Consider the following 23,271-nt stretch of genomic DNA (forward strand, 5'->3'; position numbering starts at 1 on the left):
CTTTGATCTTTTTTGGTGTTGCTGGAAGAATGTATTGCCCATCCAAGACTGGATGTTGGTAGTGGTGGACACAAGCAGTGTACATGTGCAAGCAAAGTTTGTGAATATCACCAGCCGCATATAAATGGAAGGGACAGATCCTTGAGAAAACCTGACTTTTAAGATCTCATTCTATTTCCACCATTTCAAAGATTCTGAATTGTGCTCATTTGAATTTCACGTTTTAAAAATGGCATCTAAAATAGCACAAGTAAAAACTCGGCTCCTTATATTGGCATTTAGTGACTAGTTGAATGTGGGAAATTCTTTCATCGTGTGTTTGATTATGTTTTTAAAAATATATAGTGACAGGTCTGTTGCATGCGCATATATAATATGAATGATCTAAAATTTACTCTGCAAAAACAGGCCATTTATCACTTCCAAGACTTTGGCATTTCCCCTCAAAATAAGATAATTAGTCTAATTCCATTCTACTCTATCCATTCAAGCCTTTTTCAAATAGTTACCTCAACAAGGTAATATTATTAAATAATCCTGCACATCAACTCTTGGTATTGAGGGAAGACAGTGCAAGTTCCATTTGTTCCAGATCATTCTAAACCAGTGTCCTATTAAGTAAATGGTCTTGCTTTTGTGCCAATAGAATATTTGTTAGTTTTGAGATCGCCAAAGTATTGTGTAAGTAAACTGAGGTGGGGGACAGGGTGCGGTTGGTGTGTTGCACTCGTCAATTAATAAATTGACTAGTTTTGCTGTGGAATATCAAAGGAGTGATTGTTTAAGGTTTTAGCTGGATATTAATCTTTGCAAGGGAACTGCAAAGAAAGTAAACTGGTGATGTCATTATTGAGTACACCGAATTTAAGTTAATGGGTTAATTTTGTGACGTGGGTAAGAAAGATAGGAACAATGAACAAGTGGTTGCTTGAGATCTTATTTCATTATGCGAGGAGAACAAGAGCAGCCAGATATGACTTTTCTTAGACTACTTCATTGGGATGGCTAATACAAAGAGCTCAAAAGTAGGAGGAAGCCAAGCTGTTATGTTTCAGCATGTACCTCAAAATGCTAGCTGCGTAGCTTCTCTAAGGCATGTAACTCTTTACTAGGGTTCTTCCTTTACCCCACACAACCATTTTTGGCATAACCTTTGTAATCTTTTTTGGCTTTAACTGTAAGGAAGGACGTAAGATTCTGTTTGAGCAATCATTTATAGCTTTGGCAAGTAGTAAAATAATACTTCTCACTCACCAGCAACACTGGTATATCTAACTATAAATTTCAAGCCTCAAGTCTTTGATAATTCTGAAGTATAATTCAAGTCAATGCCAAGTTTGGTATTTCTCCCAAAAGTACATTTCTTTAAGATGAAAAGTTCCATTCCTTATTGCAGCAATGTGAACGGAAACGATATGGGAATAAAAGAGGCAATTGTAAGTTGCCCCACGTTGAGGGAAAAGAAAACAGCAAAAAGTTAAAAGCACCTTTAGGAATAGGGCTTGTGGAGTTGGTCACACTCTCATAACTATAGCGCAGAGTAGTCCGTAGATATTTAAGTTTTACTTTCACTTTCAGTTAAACTTTGTATATCATTGTGCTATGATGCAGTGTTTTCTTTTTAAACAAAGGGTATAGAAATCAGTCTTCTCGACAAGTATCCACACAGTATTTTACTGGAAAAAAAATTGTTGAAGCTTTTCATCTTGGACTCATCAGAACAATCTCAAAAATACAATTGTAGGGGAAACAACTTTGAGAAGAGGGTGCTGATTGGCTGGCAAGTGGGCACTAGTGGAGGCATTGCCATGGTGAATGCACTAGTTAATGGAAATGGACAGTGAACTTTTGGGCCTTATTTGAAATTTAAAATGGGCAACTTGACTGATCAAGTGGAATGAACATAAACTCCTAAAAGTGTTCTGTGCTTGGAGTGCCAGGCAATACAGATAGGACTGTGAATGTTCTTTTAAGAAAAATGACACATGAAATGAAACCAAAGAAAGAACTTCATTTGAAAACATTGCTTGATTATAAAATATATGATACTGGATGAATGATTGAGGAAAAATGGCCCATATATAAAGTTGACAACTAGAGGAACAAGTGATTAATTGCTCAATGATTGCATCAGTTTGTTCCATACTAAAAGTTGAAACTTGACTTTGATAGTGATGGTGCTGATTTGGTGATGAGACTTGGAAGACAATTCATGGGTATTGACTGGGACACCAATTTATCAATGGAACCATTTTTACTTGAAATTTGTCCTTGTAAGTGACTAGCTAAAGCTTTGGGAATTATGCATTAATTAATAAATGACTATTTTCTTTAAGAAAATGTACTTTTTGAGCTTTACATGTTGGTACTAAGACCTAATCTTCTAATCTGGGCATTATATTGAATGCACTGGTTCTGATTTTATATAATTCTATTTACACCACTGAGCAGCTCCACTAGTGCATCTAAGTCTGCATGCCTATCTATACATCATCTAATGTGCGCAATGAGTTGTTTACAGATCTAAACCTGGCTCAACATTTTATACTGATAACTATTAGTGTACATCTAAATTGGCCTAGTTTTGTGACCTGCCTTTGAGACAGTGTTTATGGGAGTGCAATTTTAGGAACCTGTTTTCTGTTTATGGTGACAAGTGGATCAAATTGTATGATGAATCGGAATTAAGTCTGCCTTTTTAAATAGGACTTCCATAATATTTACATACTTGCTATGTGAAGTAATTCTGGCACATTCCACATGTTAGGATTTGGCTACAAAGATAGCATATCATGGTCAAGGGGTTTTAAAACTCCTTCCATGATTCCCAAAAGAGGTATCCTCTTGCACTACATCCAAATGAAGTTAATTGGGGGGGGGGGGGTGGATAAATGAATATTGTTAACTACCCAATTCATTCAGTTTATAAAATTTCAATGTAATTAGATTATGTTCATCACTCCAACATTTCACTGTTCTCCCTGTTTTCCATTATGAAATTAGTTTCTGAATCCAACCTTTATAAATTAAAAACAGAAAATGCTGGAAATACTCGGGTCAGGCAGGATCTGTGGAGAAAGAAGGGGAGTTGATGTTTCAAGTCTGTGACCTTTCACCAATTTCATCAGACCAATCCCCTTGTGACAAAGGTCAAATGCCATTTGCCTTCCTAATAACTTTGCTGTACCTGCATGCTAACTTTAAGCTTCTTGTATGAGTACACCCTGACCAGTCAAATTTACAAAACTCAAGCCTTTTAAAAAGAATAACTTCACTTCCCCATATTATGTCTATCTCTTTGCAGTCTCTGACCTCCTCACAGCTTACATTCCCATCTAGCTTTATATCAGCAAGCTTGAGACCAAGAGTAGTTTGTAAATAGCTGAGGCCCCAGCACTAATTACAGACTTTCAAATTAAAAATATCCCATTTATCCTCATCTTCTGCTTCCTGTCAACCAATCCAATGTCTATGCTAATATAAAGCCTCCAGCTCCATGAACCCTTACTTTGTATGCTTGCCATTTGTATGATACATCAAATACATTTGGAAATCCAAGCATATTACATCTAGTATTCTACTTGTTACATCCTAAAAAGAAATCAGAAATGATTCGTGCAAAATTTCCCTTCCATAAAAACCATGTAGTAGGGATGCACCTGTTTGCATCATTGACTTTCTGATAGATTGATGTGGCAAGAGTATTTTCCCTTTGCAACTAGAAACCTTTTTTGCCACAACTTAGCCTCAAGTAGTTCCCTGGATCTTTCATTTTGGCCAAATGAAAGCTTTAGTTACATTTCTTAGAACTCTTATTATAAATGCACCACATTAGGACTTTGAAACATGTTTCCAAAGAGCAATTGCTTGAGCTACAGTTGACTCCCATTTGAATTCATGTATACTCATGTATGAGCAACTGGGCTTCTAGTTAATGTATTGAAACTCAACTGAGATGATGAGTGGACATCACCACCATATCCCGCAGGCTTGATCTTTAAAATGGCAGTGTAACATGTTAGATACCACGTAAGCTCACTAAAAATGCATCTTTGAAAAAAGTAGAGCAATTTTTTTGACATGCAGAAACGTCCTCTGTCTGTTCAGCATAGCATTAAAGTTGATAGACAAACTTGATTCATTAACTCCTCTTGCCTGCAGTTTAATGGCTGTTGATCAGTGTTCTCACACTCACTAATTTTGAGTTGTTATGGACTCATTTTAAATTTCCCCAGAGGCTAAGGCATTGTAACTTTTTTTTTTCAAGTCTTGTGTTTCTCATCTGCAAGTTCAACTTTTAGTTGAATAGTATTAGTCAAAAGTTGTACTTTTATTTCCCACAGAAATACCCTCATCAGCAAACTCTTAAACCTGGGGACAAAAGTTCAGGTGAGATATATTGCATTCTTAATTTCAGGCTACATTTGATGCGTGTGACCTCCGAGCATGCATATGATTTCAATTAATTGGAAAAAGCTTCTATAATTTCTAGTAGCTAAATGTCTTTAATAGCTGCAGTTTGAAACTTTGATTTGTGGCCATTCCCTATTAATTAATGTTTGTCGAATTACAGCTTTCCTTCTCAGCATAATGTAATTGGCATTCAGGTTCCCCTTAAATTTGAGCCTTGGTTAAATTCCAGGAAACTTGGCCTGAATGTATACTTCAAAGTTTGCCTTGTTCTTTTCATGAGGTTTTAAAATTGGTGTAATAGACATTTTTTCTGTCTATAACAGTCATAAAAGTATTAATATTTTCCAGTATTTGTTGGAATGGTGTGGTATGTTTCCTGAAGTAATAGCCGCCTCCAGTATCTTGTCAAAGTAGTTGTTCTTTATGCGTAACATAAATGTCAGACTATTTGACTGGTGAGCATCATATCTGAACTGGAACTTATAACTCATCCTCGTGCATTTTTTACATATGCTTTCTAGCAGGGGAATCTGGTTGGAAAGGCTGCCTGCCTTTTTTGCGCCCCCACCCCCCCCCCAAATCTTAATTGCTTGGAATATTTAAGCTAATTAAAATATCCACATTGCCCCTGTTGAGATCAGACAGCTGACATACAGTCTCGTTATCAAACCTAGGATCATTGTGGCCTACATGTCAGAACACAGTGATTTTAGCCGTTACCATAGAACCATAGAAAATTACAGCTCAGAAACAGGCCTTTTGGCCCTTCTTGTCTGTGCCGAACCATTTTATGCCTAGTCCCACTGACCTGCACTTGGACCATATCCCTCCACACCCCTCTCATCCATGAACCCGTCCAAGTTTTTCTTAAATGTTAAAAGTGACCCCGCATTTACCACTTTATCCGGCAGCTCATTCCACACTCCCACCACTCTCTGCGTGAAGAAGCCCCCCCTAATATTCCCTTTAAACTTTTCTCCTTTCACCCTTAACCCATGCCCTCTGGTTTTTTTTTCTCCCCTAGCCTCAGCGGAAAAAGCCTGCTTGCATTCACTCTATCTATACCCATCAAAATCTTATACACCTCTATCAAATCTCCCCTCAATCTTCTACGCTCCAGGGAATAAAGTCCCAACCTATTCAATCTCTCTCTCTAACTCAGCTTCTCAAGTCCCGGCAACATCCTTGTGAACCTTCTCTGCACTCTTTCAATCTTATTTACATCCTTCCTGTAACTAGGTGACCAAAACTGTACACAATACTCCAAATTCGGCCTCACCAATGCCTTATATAACCTTACCATAACACTCCAACTTTTATACTCGATACTCCGATTTATAAAGGCCAATGTACCAAAGGCACTCTTTACGACCCTATCCACCTGTGACGTCACTTTTAGGGAATTCTGTACCTGTATTCCCAGATCCCTCTGTTCAACTGCACTCTTCAGAGTCCTACCATTTACCGAGTACGTTCTTCTTTGGTTTGTCCTTCCAAAGTGCAATATCTCACACTTGTCTGCGTTAAATTCCATTTGCCATTTTACAGCCCATTTTACTAGTTGGTCCAAATCCCTCTGCAAGCTTTGAAAACCTTCCTCACTGTCCACTACACCTCCAATCTTTGTATCATCAGCAAACTTGCTGATCCAATTGACCACATTATCATCCAGATCATTGATATAGATGACAAACAACAATGGACCCAACACCGATCCCTGCGGCACACCGCTAGTCACAGGCCTCCACTCAGAGAAGCAATCCTCCACAACCACACTCTGGCTTCTTCCATTGAGCCAGTGTCTTATCCAATTTACTACCTCCCCATGTATACCTAGCGACTGAACCTTCCTAACTAACCTCCCATGAGGGACCTTGTCAAAGGCCTTGCTGAAATCCAGGTAGACAACATCCACCGCCTTCCCTTCATCCACTTTCCTGGTAACCTCCTCGAAAAACTCTAATAGATTGGTCAAACATGACCTACCACGCACAAAGCCATGTTGACTCTCCCTAATAAGTCCCTGTCTATCCAAATATTCGTAGATCCTATCCCTTATCACACCTTCCAATAACTTGCCCACCACCAACGTCAAACTTACTGGCCGATAATTTCCCGGATTTCTTTTGGAACCTTTTTTAAGGTTACAGGTTGCTAAATTTGATTCTGAACAATGTACACCAGTGATTTTATTTGGTGCAGAATTTAATTTTAAATTTAGTAAACTATAATCATTTTCTTCTGAGCATTGATATGTGCCTTATATTTCTAGGATATAAAAGGCTTATAGGGGAAGTTGGTTTAGCTCAGTTGACTCGATGGCTGGTTTGTGATGCAGAGTGATACCAACAGCACAGCGTAGGTTCAATTCCTGTCCTGGCTGCAATTATGAAGGCCCTGCCTTCTCACCCTTGCCTGAGGTGTGGTGATCCTCAGGTTAAATCACCATCAGTCAGTTCTGTCTTTTTCCCCCCTTCTTCTCTCCTTCCCCCCCCCCCCCCCCCAAAGGGCAGAGCAGCCTATGATCAACTGGGACAATGGCAACTTTACTTGTATTTCTAGGAGGGAGGGGAAAATTCTGTTACTATTTCACTTGGTCCACACTTGGTATGCTTTATGCAATTTTCAATAAATATGCTGCATTCCATTGTTTCCCCCCCCCCCCCCCACGTTTTATTTTACATTTCCTAACCTTTCCTCTTATCTCCTGAAAATGCTTACACTTCCTTTGGTTTCAAAGGTAGTGACATTTCTGTGCTACCTCAGCAAAATGATTGATTTTCATGCACAAATCTACACAATGAATTTTGTCAGGCTGTTGGAGGCCACCACATAGTAGGCCAATTTTATTCTGGCTAACATCCATACATTGCAAGAGAGACACTTGCATCAACTCATTCGACACATACTAGAATACAGCCTGTTCAGGTCCGAATAGTGTACTTCAGTTTCCAGTGGTAGCTTTGCTATAATGAATACGTTTTAAACATTAACACAATTCTTTTATGCAGATTTAAATTAATTTAGGAGTACAGAACTATCTGTTGTACAGAAAAGATGTAATTTTTAAGAACAGTATTCTCCAGAATTTGGAAATTCTATTGTGTATTTTTTTTTACTGCTGTCCTTGATCAGCAGTAAAAAAACAGCAGTGCTAAGCGTAGACATTTCAAAATCTCAAAAGTCCACAAAATTCAAATAGGACAAATTAGGATGTACAAAATTTTAACACAGGTAGAACTGATATTTGAAGCCTTGGTTTCTTAGAGTCCTTGGGGTTGCACAGTTAGGTGCTAAGGGACACTAAACTGGGATACATTGAATTCTTTGTAGTCGAGAGCTGATTAATGAGGGGGTGAGGAAATACAGCAATCACAATTAGAGGGGTGAACAGATTTGGACTATTTCGAATGCGTGTGTTTAGTTTCTGAATTGCATCAATGATGCTAGGTTTTATTTTACTTAACATTTTGTGACTTACTATCCTTGAATTGGTTATTTTAAAGGTAGGTAAATGGCTAGAATTGTGTTTATTTTACAAGCCAGTAGCCAAGTTTATTAAAATTTACAGCAGGATATTTAATTCCTGACTAATCTCCAGTTTGCCTGATGCTGCAATGTTTTGTTTTGCTATAATGAAGCTGAAAATTGAGGTTAATTGAATGCTACAAGATTCTATCTGGTCACATCACTTGAAGTGTGTTCTTTGTTTTGCAATGATAGCGTTTTTGATGAAAGTGTACATGAGAACGTAAAGCATGGAACAAGAAAAGGCTATTTGGTCCATCAAGCTCGCTTCCTCCACAGACCATACACAATCTGCCCTATCATGGATTCTACCCCACCTATTTAGTCTCCTGAGAGAAAGTTCTGCATAAATATTCCCTCATTCCAAGAGGTAATCAAACAAAACTCCAGAATATTCATCCATCCATATATCTCCAACACTGAAGTTAACAGCAGCTGAGTTACAGCAGCATTAGAAACCATTGCTTCCTGTGGAGTTTCTACCATTTCAGATTGCAGATAATCCTAAAGTCTCCAACCTCAATTTTTATTGGATGCTTGTCCCATTATTTTGAATTCAGTTAATTGAAAGCATAAACTTTTTTGTTTTCCTTGAGAATCTATTCCATATATCCAATACTCCATGTGCCACAACACAATTTTATTGGACAGTGGTGGGCTCCTGCTCTCAATCTTCTGCTATTGCTGCTGTGAATCACTCACTTAACGTGTAGCAGATCATTGATGACTTTCTTGGCTTTTCCTCATGAAAAAGATGACCTCTGCTTAGCACAACAGTGCAGCTGAGATGGAAAAATTAAACGTTGTTGAATCATAGGCATAAATTGTCATCAATTTATGTCACTTAAGTATTGGTTGTCAATGTCCTTCAGATGTACCAAAAGGTGAAAAATGTATTCCATAACATGCCATTGTGATATCATAGCTTGCTTCATCTGCATTGAAGTACCATTTAAGCATTTGTATTGTATACGTTTTTGCTCCCAACCCACCTTGCTTTCAATTTTGATCAAATTGCAAGTGAACTGAACTGACCTGGCGCTAGTGTGCAGCTTGGCAGTACTTGAATCCGTTAATTCTTTAAAATAACTAATGTTGGAGGAGAATGGTGGTCAGGAAATTGTAGAAAGCAGAAACTGTGCAAAATAAATTACACATGTAAGTAATCTGAGTATTCTCTTTACCCATACATAATTTTTATTTGCCTTTTGTAATGTTTAAGCATGCTCAGTTAAGTCGTATCACGCTAATTGTATGTTGAAAATGTGTGCGCCTTTTTGTCCCAAACAGAAACGATGTACCAGCTTCCTGTCAACAACCTTGCAAATCTAAGAAAGGCTCGTAAAACAGTGAAAAAAATCCTTACAGACATTGGTTTGGATTATTGTAAAGATCATATAGAGGTACGTAGAAATTCCTTGTTTTTGGAGGAGAAAAAACTTATTCAAATTCATCACATACTGAGGGGTTTTGCTAGCTTTAAAAGGCGATGAGTCATAGAGTTTTGCAACGTGAAAACAGGCCCTTCAGCCCATGCAGCCCAGTTTTTAATCACTAAGTCCCAATTGCCTGCATTTGGTCCATATCCCTCTATGCCCACCTTACCCATGTAACACTCTCGATGCTTTTCAAAATACAAAATTGAACCCACCTCTGGCAGCTCATTCCAGACACTCACTGCCCTCTGAGTGGAGAAAGAAAAATGCCCCTCTGAACTCTTTTGCATCTCTCCCCTCTCATCTTAAACCCATGCCCCCTAGTTTTAGACTCCCCTACCTTTGGGAAAAGATGTTGACTATGCCCCTCATTATTTTATAGACCTCTATAAGGTCACCGCTAAGCCTCCTACACTCCAGGGGGAGAAAAGTCCCAGTCTATCCAGCCTCTCCTTGTAACTCAAACCATCAAGTCCTGGTAGCATCCTAGTAAATCTTTTCTGCACTCTTTCTAGTTTAATAATATCCTTTCTATAATAGGGTGGCCAGAACTGTACACACTATTCCAAATGTGGCCTTACCAATGTCTTGTACAAGTCCAACAAGATGTTCCAACTCCTGTATTCAATGTTCTGACCAGTGAAACCAAGCATGCCAAATGCTGCCTTCACCCTGTCCACCTATGACTCCACTTTCAAGGAGCTATCAACCTGTATTCCTAGATAAGTTTGAATAATTTTTGGAGGCCCAAGTCTGTAACAGCAGTACTTCCAAATTATAGTCTTGCAGAGCAGCTACCAAAGTTAGCTAATGTGAAGAAACTGTTAGATTTGTTCATTAAAGGGTGCACTTCCTCTGCATATCTTGATACTACATATGTATTGCATGATTATGGAGGAAATTGCCTCTTGGGTGCTATGAGGTTTGTTTTCGGAGTTAAAGACCTGTCTGCGTAATTTTAAATAGATGAAGACCGTTGCTGCCTTGTTAGCAAATTACTGTGTCCTTATATCTGCAACTTGAATGCATACTGGTGCACAAATGTTTTGTATTTTCATCAGTCAGTTCTAGACTATATTGTATTTGAAAATTGGTATTTTTTTGTTTTAAGAAAACCATACACTCAAACATGTTTTACAAGAATTGGCTCAAGTGCTTTCTCTAAGTTTAGATGGGTATGCAAATGTTAAAAACCTACGGTTTTAAAAACTATAATTTCCTGTTTCATTGAGTGTATAGTTTTGTAGGTTTGTCTCTCAAACCATTGTGTTTGTGCTGATTGAACCCGAACCAAGGATAATTGGGGAAAGTGGCGGTAGTACTTAACCACACAACTGATTTTGGCCTCTTTTAAGGAAATATTCGTACCTAGTCATTTGAGAGCAATATATTTTGACTTTTAGGCTAAGTGTTTCTTGTCAGTTGAGTGAGGATAAGCTAACCTGGAATGCATGGGACTCTATTTCAGCAGGAGGATATGCTCCTTTTAATTTTGAGTATGGAATGTTTTCAGTAATTTTATGTGGGAAATGTTTGCAGGACAGCTACCCAGTTGAGCATCTTTCATTTTTATCCTCTGAACCCAAAGTTTAAATTTTGAACTCGTTGCTGATTTGAACATGCACTTGAAAGAATTTACTGACTATAAAGCAAAACTATACTATTCTGAAGTTTACTAGCAGAGGCCCACAAAGCATTTGCGGTCCGATGAGTATCTTGATTGCAACAGTGCTTCTATAAATACAGGATTTCTAGTTATTCTTCCACCACTTTAACAGAATCAAAACTTCTATTTCTGGAAAAAGTTACATAACACTGTCCATATATAAATACAGATGTGGGATAGAAATACAAAAATTATCAAGAATCTGGCCTTCTGTCTTGCTTAGAAGGCATAGTATGTGAAAGTCTAATTGTGAACTATTTTCTCCTATTAAAGGGTAAGTTATATTTGCTGGACTCAATATTCTGAGAAATAAATATTTTTGTTGGAATCAAACTTTTATAATTTTGGCATCTATTGTAAAAGAAAACCCTTCCTAACTACCAATCTTGTTCTATAACAAAGTCCTTGTACAGGATTCAAGTTCTGTAGCAACATTATAATTGCCCCTTCCTTGAGTCTGTTTATACAGGGTATGCCCAGTGGAGTTAGACTGTGTGGGCATTTTGGAGGGTAAAGACTATTATCAATTTGTCTACAGAATTAATGCTGATGTACTTTTAATTTGCCTAACCACTTTTCTATAGTTTTTGAATAATAAGTTGCAGCAAAGACTAGTCCACACTATTATGCCATACTTGCTCAATTGCATCAACTCACCTGCCCCTCCTGGAGTCACTCTCCCCAACCAGGGTAACTTGTTCGGCTCATATTGCCTTTTTTTTCTCCAACCCCCAATGCACCTCTACCCCAACCGTTGCCAGTGACCCATGCATCACACGCTGCAGTCCTTCATGCTGCTGTATGTATGCCAGACACTGCCCACCAAATAGACTCAACAACAGAAACACCCCTTCAACTCCTCAATCAAAACAGTCTGGACAGACAAAAACTTAAGTATCATTGATAGATTGTGACATGTAGCTGCCTGTAGCCATTTCAGTCGCTGTAATGATGCAGCAGGCAGTAAAGAAGGCAAATGGTATGTTGACCTGCATAGCAAGAGGATTTAAGGATAGGGATGTTTTGCTGAAATTGTATAGGCTGTGAGACCACATCTGAGTATTGTGTGCAGTTTTGGTGTACTTATCTGAGAATGTCCTTACTATAGAGGGAGCACAGCGAAGGTTTACCAGGTTGATTCCTGAGATGGCAGGTCTGTCATGAGGAGAGCCGAAGTTGGTTAGGATTATGTTCACTGGAGTTTAGAAGTGAGAGGGGATCTCATAGAAACTTATAGAATTCTAACAGGGTTAGACAGGTAGATTCAAAAAGAATGTTCCCAATGATGGCTGAGTCCAGAACTCAGTCATAGTTTGAGAATAAAGGGTAAACCTTTTAGAACTGAGGTAAGAAGAAATTTCTTCACTCAGAGGATGGTCAATGTGTGGAATTCATTACCACAGAATGTGGTTGGGGCCAAAGCGTTGTCTGATTTCAAGAAGAAATTAGATGCCTCTCTTGGAGTTAGAGGGATATGCGGGGAAGGGGTGATCAGGATATTGAATTTGATGATCAGCCATGATCAAAGTGAATGGCGGAGGAGACTTGAAGGGTCGAATGGCCTACTCCTGCTTCTATGTGTCTATGTAGCCACTCGACCTATTTTAAGTGATTGATTTTATAATTTTTGTATCTCCTTTGGGAGGAGAGGAATGAAGAAAATTAAAAGTTATTACTGAAGTACAAAGTTTCAGTGGAACTTTTTTCATTTAAAGCTATGAGTACAGGTATTGTATCATTATTAAAAATGAATCATTTATACAAGTAAACTGTTCTTCCAGGATTTCAAACAGTTTGAACCTAATGACTTTTACCTGAAGAACACTACATGGGACGATGTCTCACTTTGGGACCCTTCGTCTACAAAGCTACAGGTTAGTTTATTTTCTGTGCTCGTGTTGATTCTTATTTTCAATTTCTTTAATGCTTCATTCAGAGTTGTATCTTACTATTCATTCATCCATCATGCATATCTCTGAACTAATTCCTTTTAACTGTAATTAGCGATTTGATTCATTGAAACTTGAATCGTGAGCAAATCTGCAGCGGTGCTGCCAGTTCGGAATATTTTGTGATTAATTCTATGGTGGAGTACAGATTTTATATAGTATTAAGCAGTGGGAGTTAGCTGCCCTTCATATATCATGCTAGTTTTCATACTATTGCTAAATGTACTCAATGGGTTTTTTCAAGTATTAGTTTCCAAAGCAAATAGGATATGATGTTGAAGGAACATGCATGGCTTGGACAGACAAATTTGGCCCTGCAAGCCTGCTTTGCTATTCAACAAGATCTTGGCTAATCCCTTAGTATCCAAAAAATCTGTCAACCTCTGTCTTGAATATACTTGACAACTGAGCATCCACAGATCTGAGGTAGAGATTTCCAAAGATTCACAACCCTTAAGTAAAAAAAATTATCTACTCACTTAAATGGTTGAAGTCTTGTTCTAAGACTGACTCTGTTTCAGCTAGGTGACACATTTTCTCAGCATCTGACCTGTCAAGTTCCTAACAATTTGTATGTTTGAATTAGATCACCCCTAATTCTTCACAACTCCAGGAAATGTGGGCCTAATCTACTCAATCTTTCCTCCATAGAACAATCCAGTCATCCCAGGAACTAATCTAGTGAACCTTCTTGCATTTCCTCTGGGGCACGTATGTCCTTCCTTGGGTAAGGAGACTGCACAAAGTGCTCCAAGTGTAGCCTCACCAATGCCCTGTATAATTGTAGTAAGGCTTCTTTACTCGTACTCCAACCTGTGGCCTCTGTGTCCTCCTCACTGCTTACTTTCCTACTTAGCTTTGTATTATCATCTGGCTTGGATATGTTACATTCAGTTGCCTCATCTAAATACTTGAGGCCTGTAAACTGATCTTTGCACCAAAATAACTTTTAAAATAAAATAAATGTAAAATATTAGAGGAATATGCTAACACTTTCTACTTGCCACCTACTCTCTGACACTGTCACTGATCCCTCCTTGCCCCCCAACCCCCCTTCTGTTCCTTGATCTGCTGCTCATCATTGAACCTGCCAGCACTCGCCTCTTTCCTCTCCTGAACCCTCAAGCAGCAAGGGCTCGGGAGGTGAATGGCACAAGACAGGATTAACCTACAGAAAGAGCAGCTTCAAATTGCGGAGATATTCACAAGCTGGAGAGATGACCAGCTGGGGAGGGTGGGGTGTGCAATAGGGGCTGCTCCAAAATGATGTTATGGTCACAAGTCTCTGTTTCATACCTGGTATGAAACAATGTTGATGAAAATCCACAATATTAAATACGAATACTGACCCCATGAAAAGCACAGTGTTAAATTGAAATGGCTTGGACTTAAAGCGCGGACTTCATGTAGTTGCATCCTCAAAAAAAACTATTTGCAAATTTATCAAACGTTTCCCTTTCATAAATAGCTTGATGTGATTAAGCAGAGTCAACATGATTATCTAAGTACCCTGTTACTACACCCCTATTAATAGATGCTAACATTTTGCCTACTATCGATATTTGGTTAACTGGCCAGGTGGTTCCATATTTTCTTGCTCCTTCGTTTCTTAAATAGTGAGGTTATGTTTGCTTTCTTCCAATCTTTGGGAACTGTGAGAATCTAAGGAGTTCTGGAAGCTTAAAACCAGTGCAACCACTACCTCTTGCTGCTTCTTTTAAAACCCTAGGATGTAGGTCCAAGAGTTTTGTCCTGCTTAGTACTGGAGAAACTAATGGGACTATTTCTTGTACTGATTTCTGCTTGTTCTTCAGTCTCACTAAACCATTGGTTCCTCATTATGTCCAAATAATTCTTGTGACTTGTGGTGAAGATGTATACAAAGTATTTGTTTGACGTGTCATTTCCTGGTTTTCCTCTATAAATTCACCTGCCTCTCCTTGTATTGGGCCCATGTTTACTTTCATTAATCTCCTCTTATTTATATACTTATAGAGTCACAGAATCATTTGTGTTACAGAAGGAAGCAATTTGGCTTATTGAACACTTTTGACCCTTGTGGAGCAATCCAAGTCAGTCCTGTTCAGCCCTTGCAAGTTTATTCCTTACAAATTTATTTCCAGCAACTTGCCCATCCAGTTTCTTCTTGAAATCATTGATTGTTTCTGCATTCACCACCCTTGTGGGCAGTGTGTTCCAGGTCATTATCAGTCTCTACAATAGAAAAGATCTTCCCCTCATTCCCCTGCATCTCTTGCCCAAAATTTTAAATTTGCATCCCCTTAATCCTTGTACATCAGCTAATGGGAAGTCTTTCTTTATTTACTTTATCTAAACCTCTTGTAATCTTGTACACCTTTGTCAAATCACCCATAATCTTATTTGCTGCAAGGCAAACAATGCCAACGTTTCCAACCTAACCTTTTAACTAAAATTCCCCCTTGGAACCATTCTGGTAATTCCTTCTCTGCACCCTCTCAAGGAACTTCACAGCTTTTCTAAAGTATGGTCACCAGAACTAGATGAAGTAATCTATTTGTGGTCTAACCAGAGCTTTATATAGGTTTAGCATAACTTACCTGCTTTTGTACTCGCCACTATTTATGAAGCCCTATATTGCCTCTCCCATCCCTTCTGTTAAAATGCATCACATCACATTTCTCTATATTAAGTTCTATTTGTCAATTCTGGTAGCCTATCTATATCATGTTGCATACAATTTGTATCATCTTCACTGTTTGCCACTCTTCCAAATTTGATATCATAGGCAAATGTTGAAATTTTGCTCCATATTCCAAAATGCAAAAAAGCGATGGTACTGGCACCATCCTTCAGGGAACACCAATGTCTACCACTCTCCAGTTTGAATGGTAGCCATCAATTACAACTCGCTGCTTTTTGCCCGTAAGCCATTTTTTAAAAAAAATCCAATTGGACAGTGGCCTTCCTATTCTGTAAGCCTCGGTTTTGTTAACCAGATTTTTATGTTATACCTTGTCAAACATTTTCTTAAAATCCATGTGGATAACATTCACATGTCCTTCATCAACCTTGTTACTTCAGCAAAAAATTCAATCAAGTTAGTCAAGCACAATCTGCCTTTCACAAATCTGTGTTAATTCTCATTAAATAACTAATTTCTTCATATTTATATACCAGTGCCTGTTGATTTTTCTTCCTGGTTAAGGATTTCAAAACTTTACCCACCACTGATGGTAGTTGCTAGGACCTTTTCTTGAATAAGTGTGTCACATTTACCACTCTCCAATATTTTGGCATGTCCTCCATATCTAGGGAAGATTGAACGGTTAAGGCAAGCCCTTCTACCATCTCCACTTCCCATAACATCCTGGAATGCAGATCATCAGGGAGCAAACGACTTATACCTAAGCATAGCTAGCCTTTCCAATACTGTTTTCCTTTCAATTTTGACACTATGCATTGTCCATATGATCTTTGCTTTTGCCGATATTGTCAGATTTCTACTTTTAAAACATTTACTTTTTTTTTTACGTCTCTCATTAGTCTACTCTCACTCTCTTTTCTCAGCTTGTTGATTCATTCTCCCTTGCTGAATTCTAAAATCCAATCCTCAGGCTTGCTACTTTTGTTTAGCAATATTATAAGCCTCTTTCTTTAATTTAATGTTAACTCCACGTTAGTAACAGTGGACCACGTTTTAGTGGAGTATTGTGCTGCATTTAGCCTGTGCAAAAATTTTAATGTAATGAATTAACATTTGGACCACATGCAAAGCTTTAGTTATCAAAAATCAAAATTTTTAATTGGCCATAAACATTTTGCATTTAAAAATTATTTAGATTCAATGAATGTGTTGTTACAGGATGTGACATGGGTTGCTTGGTCAAAATCCTGGAACTCCCTCCTTTGACATTACTGTGGTTAGCTCAGTTGGCTAGCGTGTGGTTGAGAATACCATGGGCTGCAACAGTTCAAGAAGACAGCTCACCACTACCTCGGGGGGCAATTAGGGCTCAGCAATAAATACTAGCCTTGCCAACAATGACCATGATCATTTTTTAAAAATGTAGCATCCTAATGCTGATGAAGCACTGTAAAATGTAGCTAATTCTTTTCGGCTGTTTCAAGCCTTTACACTAGGTGCAGTTTAAGCACAATTAATAAATGTGAAAATGCATCCTTTCCCAGTGTAGGAACCAAGACCATATTGAATGTAATCCACTTCAGAATTATTTTTAATGTATTTAAAATTCAAAATCATTCACCCAAAAATGCTATGCATAGAATGTGGCAGACATGCAATCCATGGGTGCCTTTTGTTTTAATCATAACATAAACAAAATTAGGCTAATTTAAACTGCACCTGTATAGATTGAGCAATAATAACCACTGTTGTTTTACATTTTCAGGATTATCGTACAAAACCATTTTGTTGTAGTGCTTGTCCATTTGCATCCAAATTTTTTTCTGCCTACAAGAGCCACTTCAGGAATGTTCATAGTGAAGATTTTGAAAACAAAATTCTGATAAATTGCCCTTATTGCCCATACAATGCTGACAGAAAGACCCTGGAAACTCATATCAAGATCTTTCATGTTCCTCTGTGGAAAGTACCCAGTGGAGGCAAGAATGCACACAATGAAAAGTCAAAGCAGGATGGCAATCTTAAACTGAAACATGCTGACAGTGTGGAGCAAGCAGTCTATTACTGTAAGAAATGTACCTACCGTGATCCTCTATACGATGTTGTTAGGAAACATATTTACAGGGAACATTTTCAACATGTGGCAGCACCTTATGTGGCAAGAACAGGAGACAAGTCCGTGAATGGCACATTTTCTGCCCCTAATGGACGAGAGGATGGGACTGTACATTGCAAACGTTGTCTCTTCATACCTAAGACATATGAGGCCTTGGTACAGCATGTTATTGAAGATCATGAACGAATAGGATACCAAGTAACAGCAATGATAGGGCATACTAATGTGGTAGTACCAAGATCAAAGCCCTTGATGCTGATAGCACCAAAGCCACATGATAAACCTTCCCTAGCTGCTGCAAATTATCAGAGTATTAAAACTTCAATGCATCAGAGTATGAGTCGTGTATCCATGTCTAAAAGTGCACAGAATTCTGCAGTCAATCTTATGTCAAGTACAAGTCGTCTGCCACCAAAATATGCCATTTCATCAATGGCACATAACTATCCTTTGGGGCAACAAATTAGACTCCCACTGCCAGGTGGTTTACCAGTTTCTCTTCAGCAGCGATCGCAAACAGTAAAACAACTTATTTCAAGTGGCAATGGAAGGCAGTATGGAGTTGGTGAACACAGGCGGCAATCTCAGATGCAGTATAATGTTCAGTCAGGAAGCTTGACTGGTAACAGTGCATCCAGTCAACTGTCAATGAAGCAGTCGCAGTACAGTATTTCTCAAGCACAAAGGATGCAAGGATTGCCCACTTCGGCGGTAAAGTCATTAACTTCTCCAGCAGGCCTCACTAATTCTGCGTCACAGAGCTCTGCATTAGCTGGTTCTGCTGCTCAGAAATGGAAGATCTGCACAATGTGTAATGAGCTTTTCCCAGAAAGTGTGTATAGCATACACTTTGAAAAGGAACATAAAGCTGAAAAGATCCAGGCTGTGGCGAATTACATTCAGAAGATCAACAGTTTCACAAGCAAGTGTCTCTACTGCAACCGCTATTTACCCAGTGAAACACTGCTTAATCATATGCTAATACATGGACTGTCATGTCCTTACTGTCGTTCCACTTTCAACGATGTTGAAAAGATGGCAGAACATGTACGAATCCTTCACATTGATGAAGAAGTGGGACCTAAGACCGAGTCAACATTGACTTTTGATTTGTCTACACAGAAGGGTAGTCGCAGTAATATACAACTACTTGTAACTACGTACAGTGTTTCTGAGAGTGCTTCAATGGAGAATGCAAACTATCGACCCCAGAGTCAGAATTTAACATTCAGAAAACCAGAAGGGCAGTTGCAGCAGCCGAAACCACAGGTTAAATCTAAAATAAAGCCAGATTTGAATTCAATACCTCAAACCCAAATACCCTATAAAAATGATGTGGGAAAGACCCTTTGCCCATTGTGCTTCTCTATTTTGAAGGGCCCAATATCTGATGCTTTGGCTCACCATCTGAGGGAACGACATCAGGTGATACAAACCATTCATCCAGTGGAGAAAAAACTCACCTATAAATGTATTCATTGTTTGGGCGTCTACACAAGCAACATGACGGCTTCTACTATAACATTGCATCTGGTACACTGTAGAGGTGTGGGAAAAGCACAAAATGGTCAAGATCGAAGTCTTGCTCATGCCAAGGCAACACACTCACCAAGTGTAATGCCCATGAAACGTGAATATGAGTATGAATATGGAGACTTTGCTTTAATGAAAAAAAGAAAATTGGATGGTGAGGAAACTGTTCAGAGTTTTACCTTGGGAGAAGATAAACCAGAAGAGCCAGTAGTTCTAGCTATTGACCCCAAGGGCTATGAGGATGAATCCTATGAGGCAAGAAAAATGTTCCTCACCAACTACTTTAACAAGCAACCCTACCCAAACAGAAGGGAAATTGAGAAGTTGGCAGCTGGCCTATGGTTATGGAAATCAGATATTGCCTCACACTTCAGCAATAAGAGGAAGAAATGTGTTCGAGATTGTGAGAGGTATCGGCCTAAGGTGTTACTTGGATTTAACATGATGGAATTGCGAAAGGTAAAGCACAATATGGACTTTGGACCTGCTTGGAATATGTTAAATAACAAAGACGTGGATGGCAAAGAATCTGCCGGTTTGAAACCAAACTCAGCAAAAGCCAGTCAGAAGCCAGAAAAAGAGAGAAGAGTTTTGAGCCTGGGATCAGAAAAAGTGGAGGGAACTGTTTTAGATTTGAGCTCTCAAATGGAGGAAAATTCATGTCCAAACTCTGAAAAGGTGGAAGGAAGTGCTTTGAGCCAGAGTGCTCAAAAAATGGATGGAAGCGCTTTAGATTTGAGCACGCAAATGGAAGAAAGTCCTTCAAACGTGAGCTCAGAGATAGAGGGAGCCCCATTAGATTTGAGTGCTCAGATGGTAGAGCAAAGTCCTTCAATCAAGAGCGCTGAGATGGTTGAAGAAAGTCCTTCATATTTGAGCTCTGAGATGGTGGAGGAAAGTCCTTCGAATATGAGCTCGGACATGGTGGAGGGAAGTGTTTTGGATTTGAGTTCTCAGATGGTGGAGAAAAGCCCTTCGAATGTGAGCTCCGAGATGGTGGATGGAAGCCCTTCAAACATGAGCTCGGAGATGGTGGAAGTAAGTCCTTCAAATATGAGTCCAGATATGGTGGAGGAAAGTGCTTCAAATATGAGTCCAGATAATGTGGAGGAAAATGCTTCTAATACTTGTGCAGGTGAAGATTTGACATCAACTGAAATGGATGGTTTTCAGTCCAGAGAAGAAACTTCTGAAATGGTTCCTGAAGAGTTAAATAGTGAATTACAAAAACCTGCATTTACAAAAGCAGCAACACTGGAGCTGAAGAATGATGAATCAAATATGGAAGAAGAGCAGTACCCTGAACCATCTTCAGAATCAAAAGGTAAAGAATCTGAAAGTGAGGATTCTGAAGTATTCTCGGAATGTAAAGATGGTGCTTCTCCAGTTGAGGATGGACTACGATCTCCACAGGCATCTGATCAGGAGGATGTTTCAGCTGAACTCAAACAAGAATTTTGGATCAAACGACCATGGACAGATGATGCATCCCAAAGTGAAGAGGAGCAGGAGCCTCCACGGCCTTCTGAAACAAAAGCTTCATTAGAAACTGAGAGGCAGAACTGGGCAGAAGGGCCAGCTGAGTGGAGTGGAGAGCCATTCCAAAACGAAGGGGGAAAGTGGGCCAAAGAACAGCCTGAATGGAAGAATGTTTCACCAGATAACGAGGAAAGTTTATCTAATCCACTGTTGGAATGGCAAGGTAACACGGCAGATAGTGAAGGTGAGGAGCTTGATCAGCTCCTTGATCAGTCAAATGATGGTCTTTCAGATAACGTGGCGGAACCTGTTTGTGGCTCATCGTCCGGTGTTGGCCTAAGTAGTCAGCCTGCATAGAAAATTGACTTGTTTTGGAGTCTCTTGCTGTGAAATGTGTGCAGTATCTTAAAATGAAAGGAGCCAGTGTATAAAATTTGAAGGACTATTCAGAGGTACAGAATTACAGACAGAAGAGGTTATAAAATGCAGCAGGTTTAGTTGCATTTTGCCTTTGGGTTGCTTTACAGTTGTACAAAAGTGGCATATTGTAATTTACTTTCTAAATGTTTTCTCATTTACCCACGGTAGTGAAAGGCCAACATGTACTTACTGGTTAACAGTGTACTGTACTATAGATTTCAAGACCTTAAGTTTGTTTTATTCATTTACTCGGTCTGCGTAGCTGGAATGTATATTTCTACAGTCTTTTAGAGCCATTCTAAGTGAAGCTTATCGTATAGGTCTTGTGTACTTGTTCTAGATTTACTGTATGATTCACCTTTTTTTAGTGATATACCTGCTGTTAAATAAATGCAGCATTTAGTTCACTTGATAACTGCTTGAAGGAGGTTGTGCTGTAGTGTCTGTCAACATTATTATAAACTAGTTTTTATTGCACATATCCTTATACAACTTTGGTAGCATTTGGCCAGTAGCTTACTGAACATAAAAACTGGCCTTACTGTAATATGGCAAATTGCTGTTTAATGTATCCTTTGCTCCAATATTGATGGTTACTGGCATTTCAAATGTTAATGCATTTTTAAAGTCTCCCTTCAACCTAAATTACTTACAGAACTAGAAATGAAATTCATAATATGCTGATTTCACTAACTTGTGTTCTGGATCAGCACACGTGAATTGGGTAAAACATGGCAAATATTTAGAAATGCTGGGTTTTGCCTATTTCAAGGTTACATGTTAGGGATAAACACCACGGTGGTGTTTGTATACATTGTATCATCTATGTAATAGTGTCTGTGTAGTAAATTTCATTTTTGTGATCTTTATTTTCCTTTGTACTTTTCATTTACACTTCTGGAAAATAAAATGCTTTATCGTACTTAACTGTGTATCATATTTACGTGCATTTAACTTTGGTTCTAGATATAGAAGTTTTAAAAATAAAAATGCAGCTCCCCTTGAAGTGTTTTCACAGATTTATTAAATGCTGTTTTCTCTAAATGTAAGACACTGATTTTTTTGGAAATGTTTTATAATAAATTTGCAAATTAAGACATTTTGATGCAACAACAAAAAGACAGGAATAACATTCTACTTGATATCTTTATTTACTTGGCATTCGTAATTTGTTACAAATTATGGAATTGTAAATGTTGAATGTGGGGAATTTATGGGTTATAAATTGTATATTCATAGATAATTGTATAATTGAATGCTGTAGCTATTTTATAACTTTGAAATTGAATGCCATGCATTGTAGCATGTATAAATTCTGTCACTACTTTAATCATACTTCATAAGTGCATCATCTTTTGAAAATTACCACTAATTCCATTCTGAGGGAAACTTTGCTTGTAATTTGAAGTTTGTTTCCTGGAACCCGGATGTGCTAACCTGCGGCTTTACTTCACACTCTGCAGATTATGATTATTTTTGGTTGACCCTTTCTCTTGTACAGTCTGATACTTGGGTTTATTTAGACTAGACTGTTTTTGAATTATTGAAATATTGTGCATTTTGTATAAGATTCTGACAAACTTCATAGTTCAATACTGCACCACTAGTGCATTGCAGAGTGAGTTGAAACAGCCTAGTTGGCATTTCAAGAATGCTGCAAGAAGAAAATATATTTTTGAATAAAATATTTGTAAAAATACTGGATGCGCAATACATGGATAGTCATTGCTGAGACCTGACTTCCAAATTCGATTCTGACACTTGAAAAAATTACTAACTAAAAGGTTCTAACTCTAGTAAATGTGGTATAATTTACTGTGATTTTTAAAAATTGCAAATGTATAAGTACTCATTTTATTTGATTGATTGTCACTTAAATTGCTTGTTGAATATCAGATCTGCAAGCCTGGACCTAAAAGCTCCTTGATTTTTCTTGGTAGTGTTTGATTCAAATTATGTTTCTTGACAACAGAACTGCAGGGAATGAACTTCTCAACCAGGCACATCAATGTTGTCTGGGCCATAATTATCTGCAACCTCTTCAGCAGCTTCCACAGATGGGTCTTGTGTAAAAGAAATTGCCATAGAGGAATGGAAATGAATGA

The 23,271-nt window shown here is 38.4% G+C and overlaps 1 protein-coding gene across 5 annotated transcripts in view; it reads left to right on the plus strand.

Moving 5' to 3' along the window:
* The window catches only part of adnpb (activity-dependent neuroprotector homeobox b), a 39,583-nt gene extending 17,495 nt beyond the window's left edge, over positions 1–22,088 (plus strand). For 3 of the 5 annotated variants that reach the window (XM_078236450.1, XM_078236453.1, XM_078236451.1), the window contains 4 exons: positions 4,344–4,389; positions 9,232–9,344; positions 12,825–12,917; positions 17,384–22,088. In XM_078236450.1, the coding sequence (XP_078092576.1) occupies positions 4,344–4,389; positions 9,232–9,344; positions 12,825–12,917; positions 17,384–21,103 (3,972 nt within the window). In that variant the 3' untranslated portion in view covers positions 21,104–22,088. Of the gene's footprint in view, positions 1–4,341; positions 4,390–9,231; positions 9,345–12,824; positions 12,918–17,383 lie in introns of all 5 variants that reach the window. The other 2 variants (XM_078236454.1, XM_078236455.1) reach the window with 2 other exon arrangements.
* The last annotated feature ends 1,183 nt before the right edge of the window (positions 22,089–23,271 follow it).

The sequence above is a fragment of the Mustelus asterias genome, chromosome 20 (assembly GCF_964213995.1).
Source record: "Mustelus asterias chromosome 20, sMusAst1.hap1.1, whole genome shotgun sequence".
NCBI classification, from domain to species: domain Eukaryota; kingdom Metazoa; phylum Chordata; class Chondrichthyes; order Carcharhiniformes; family Triakidae; genus Mustelus; species Mustelus asterias.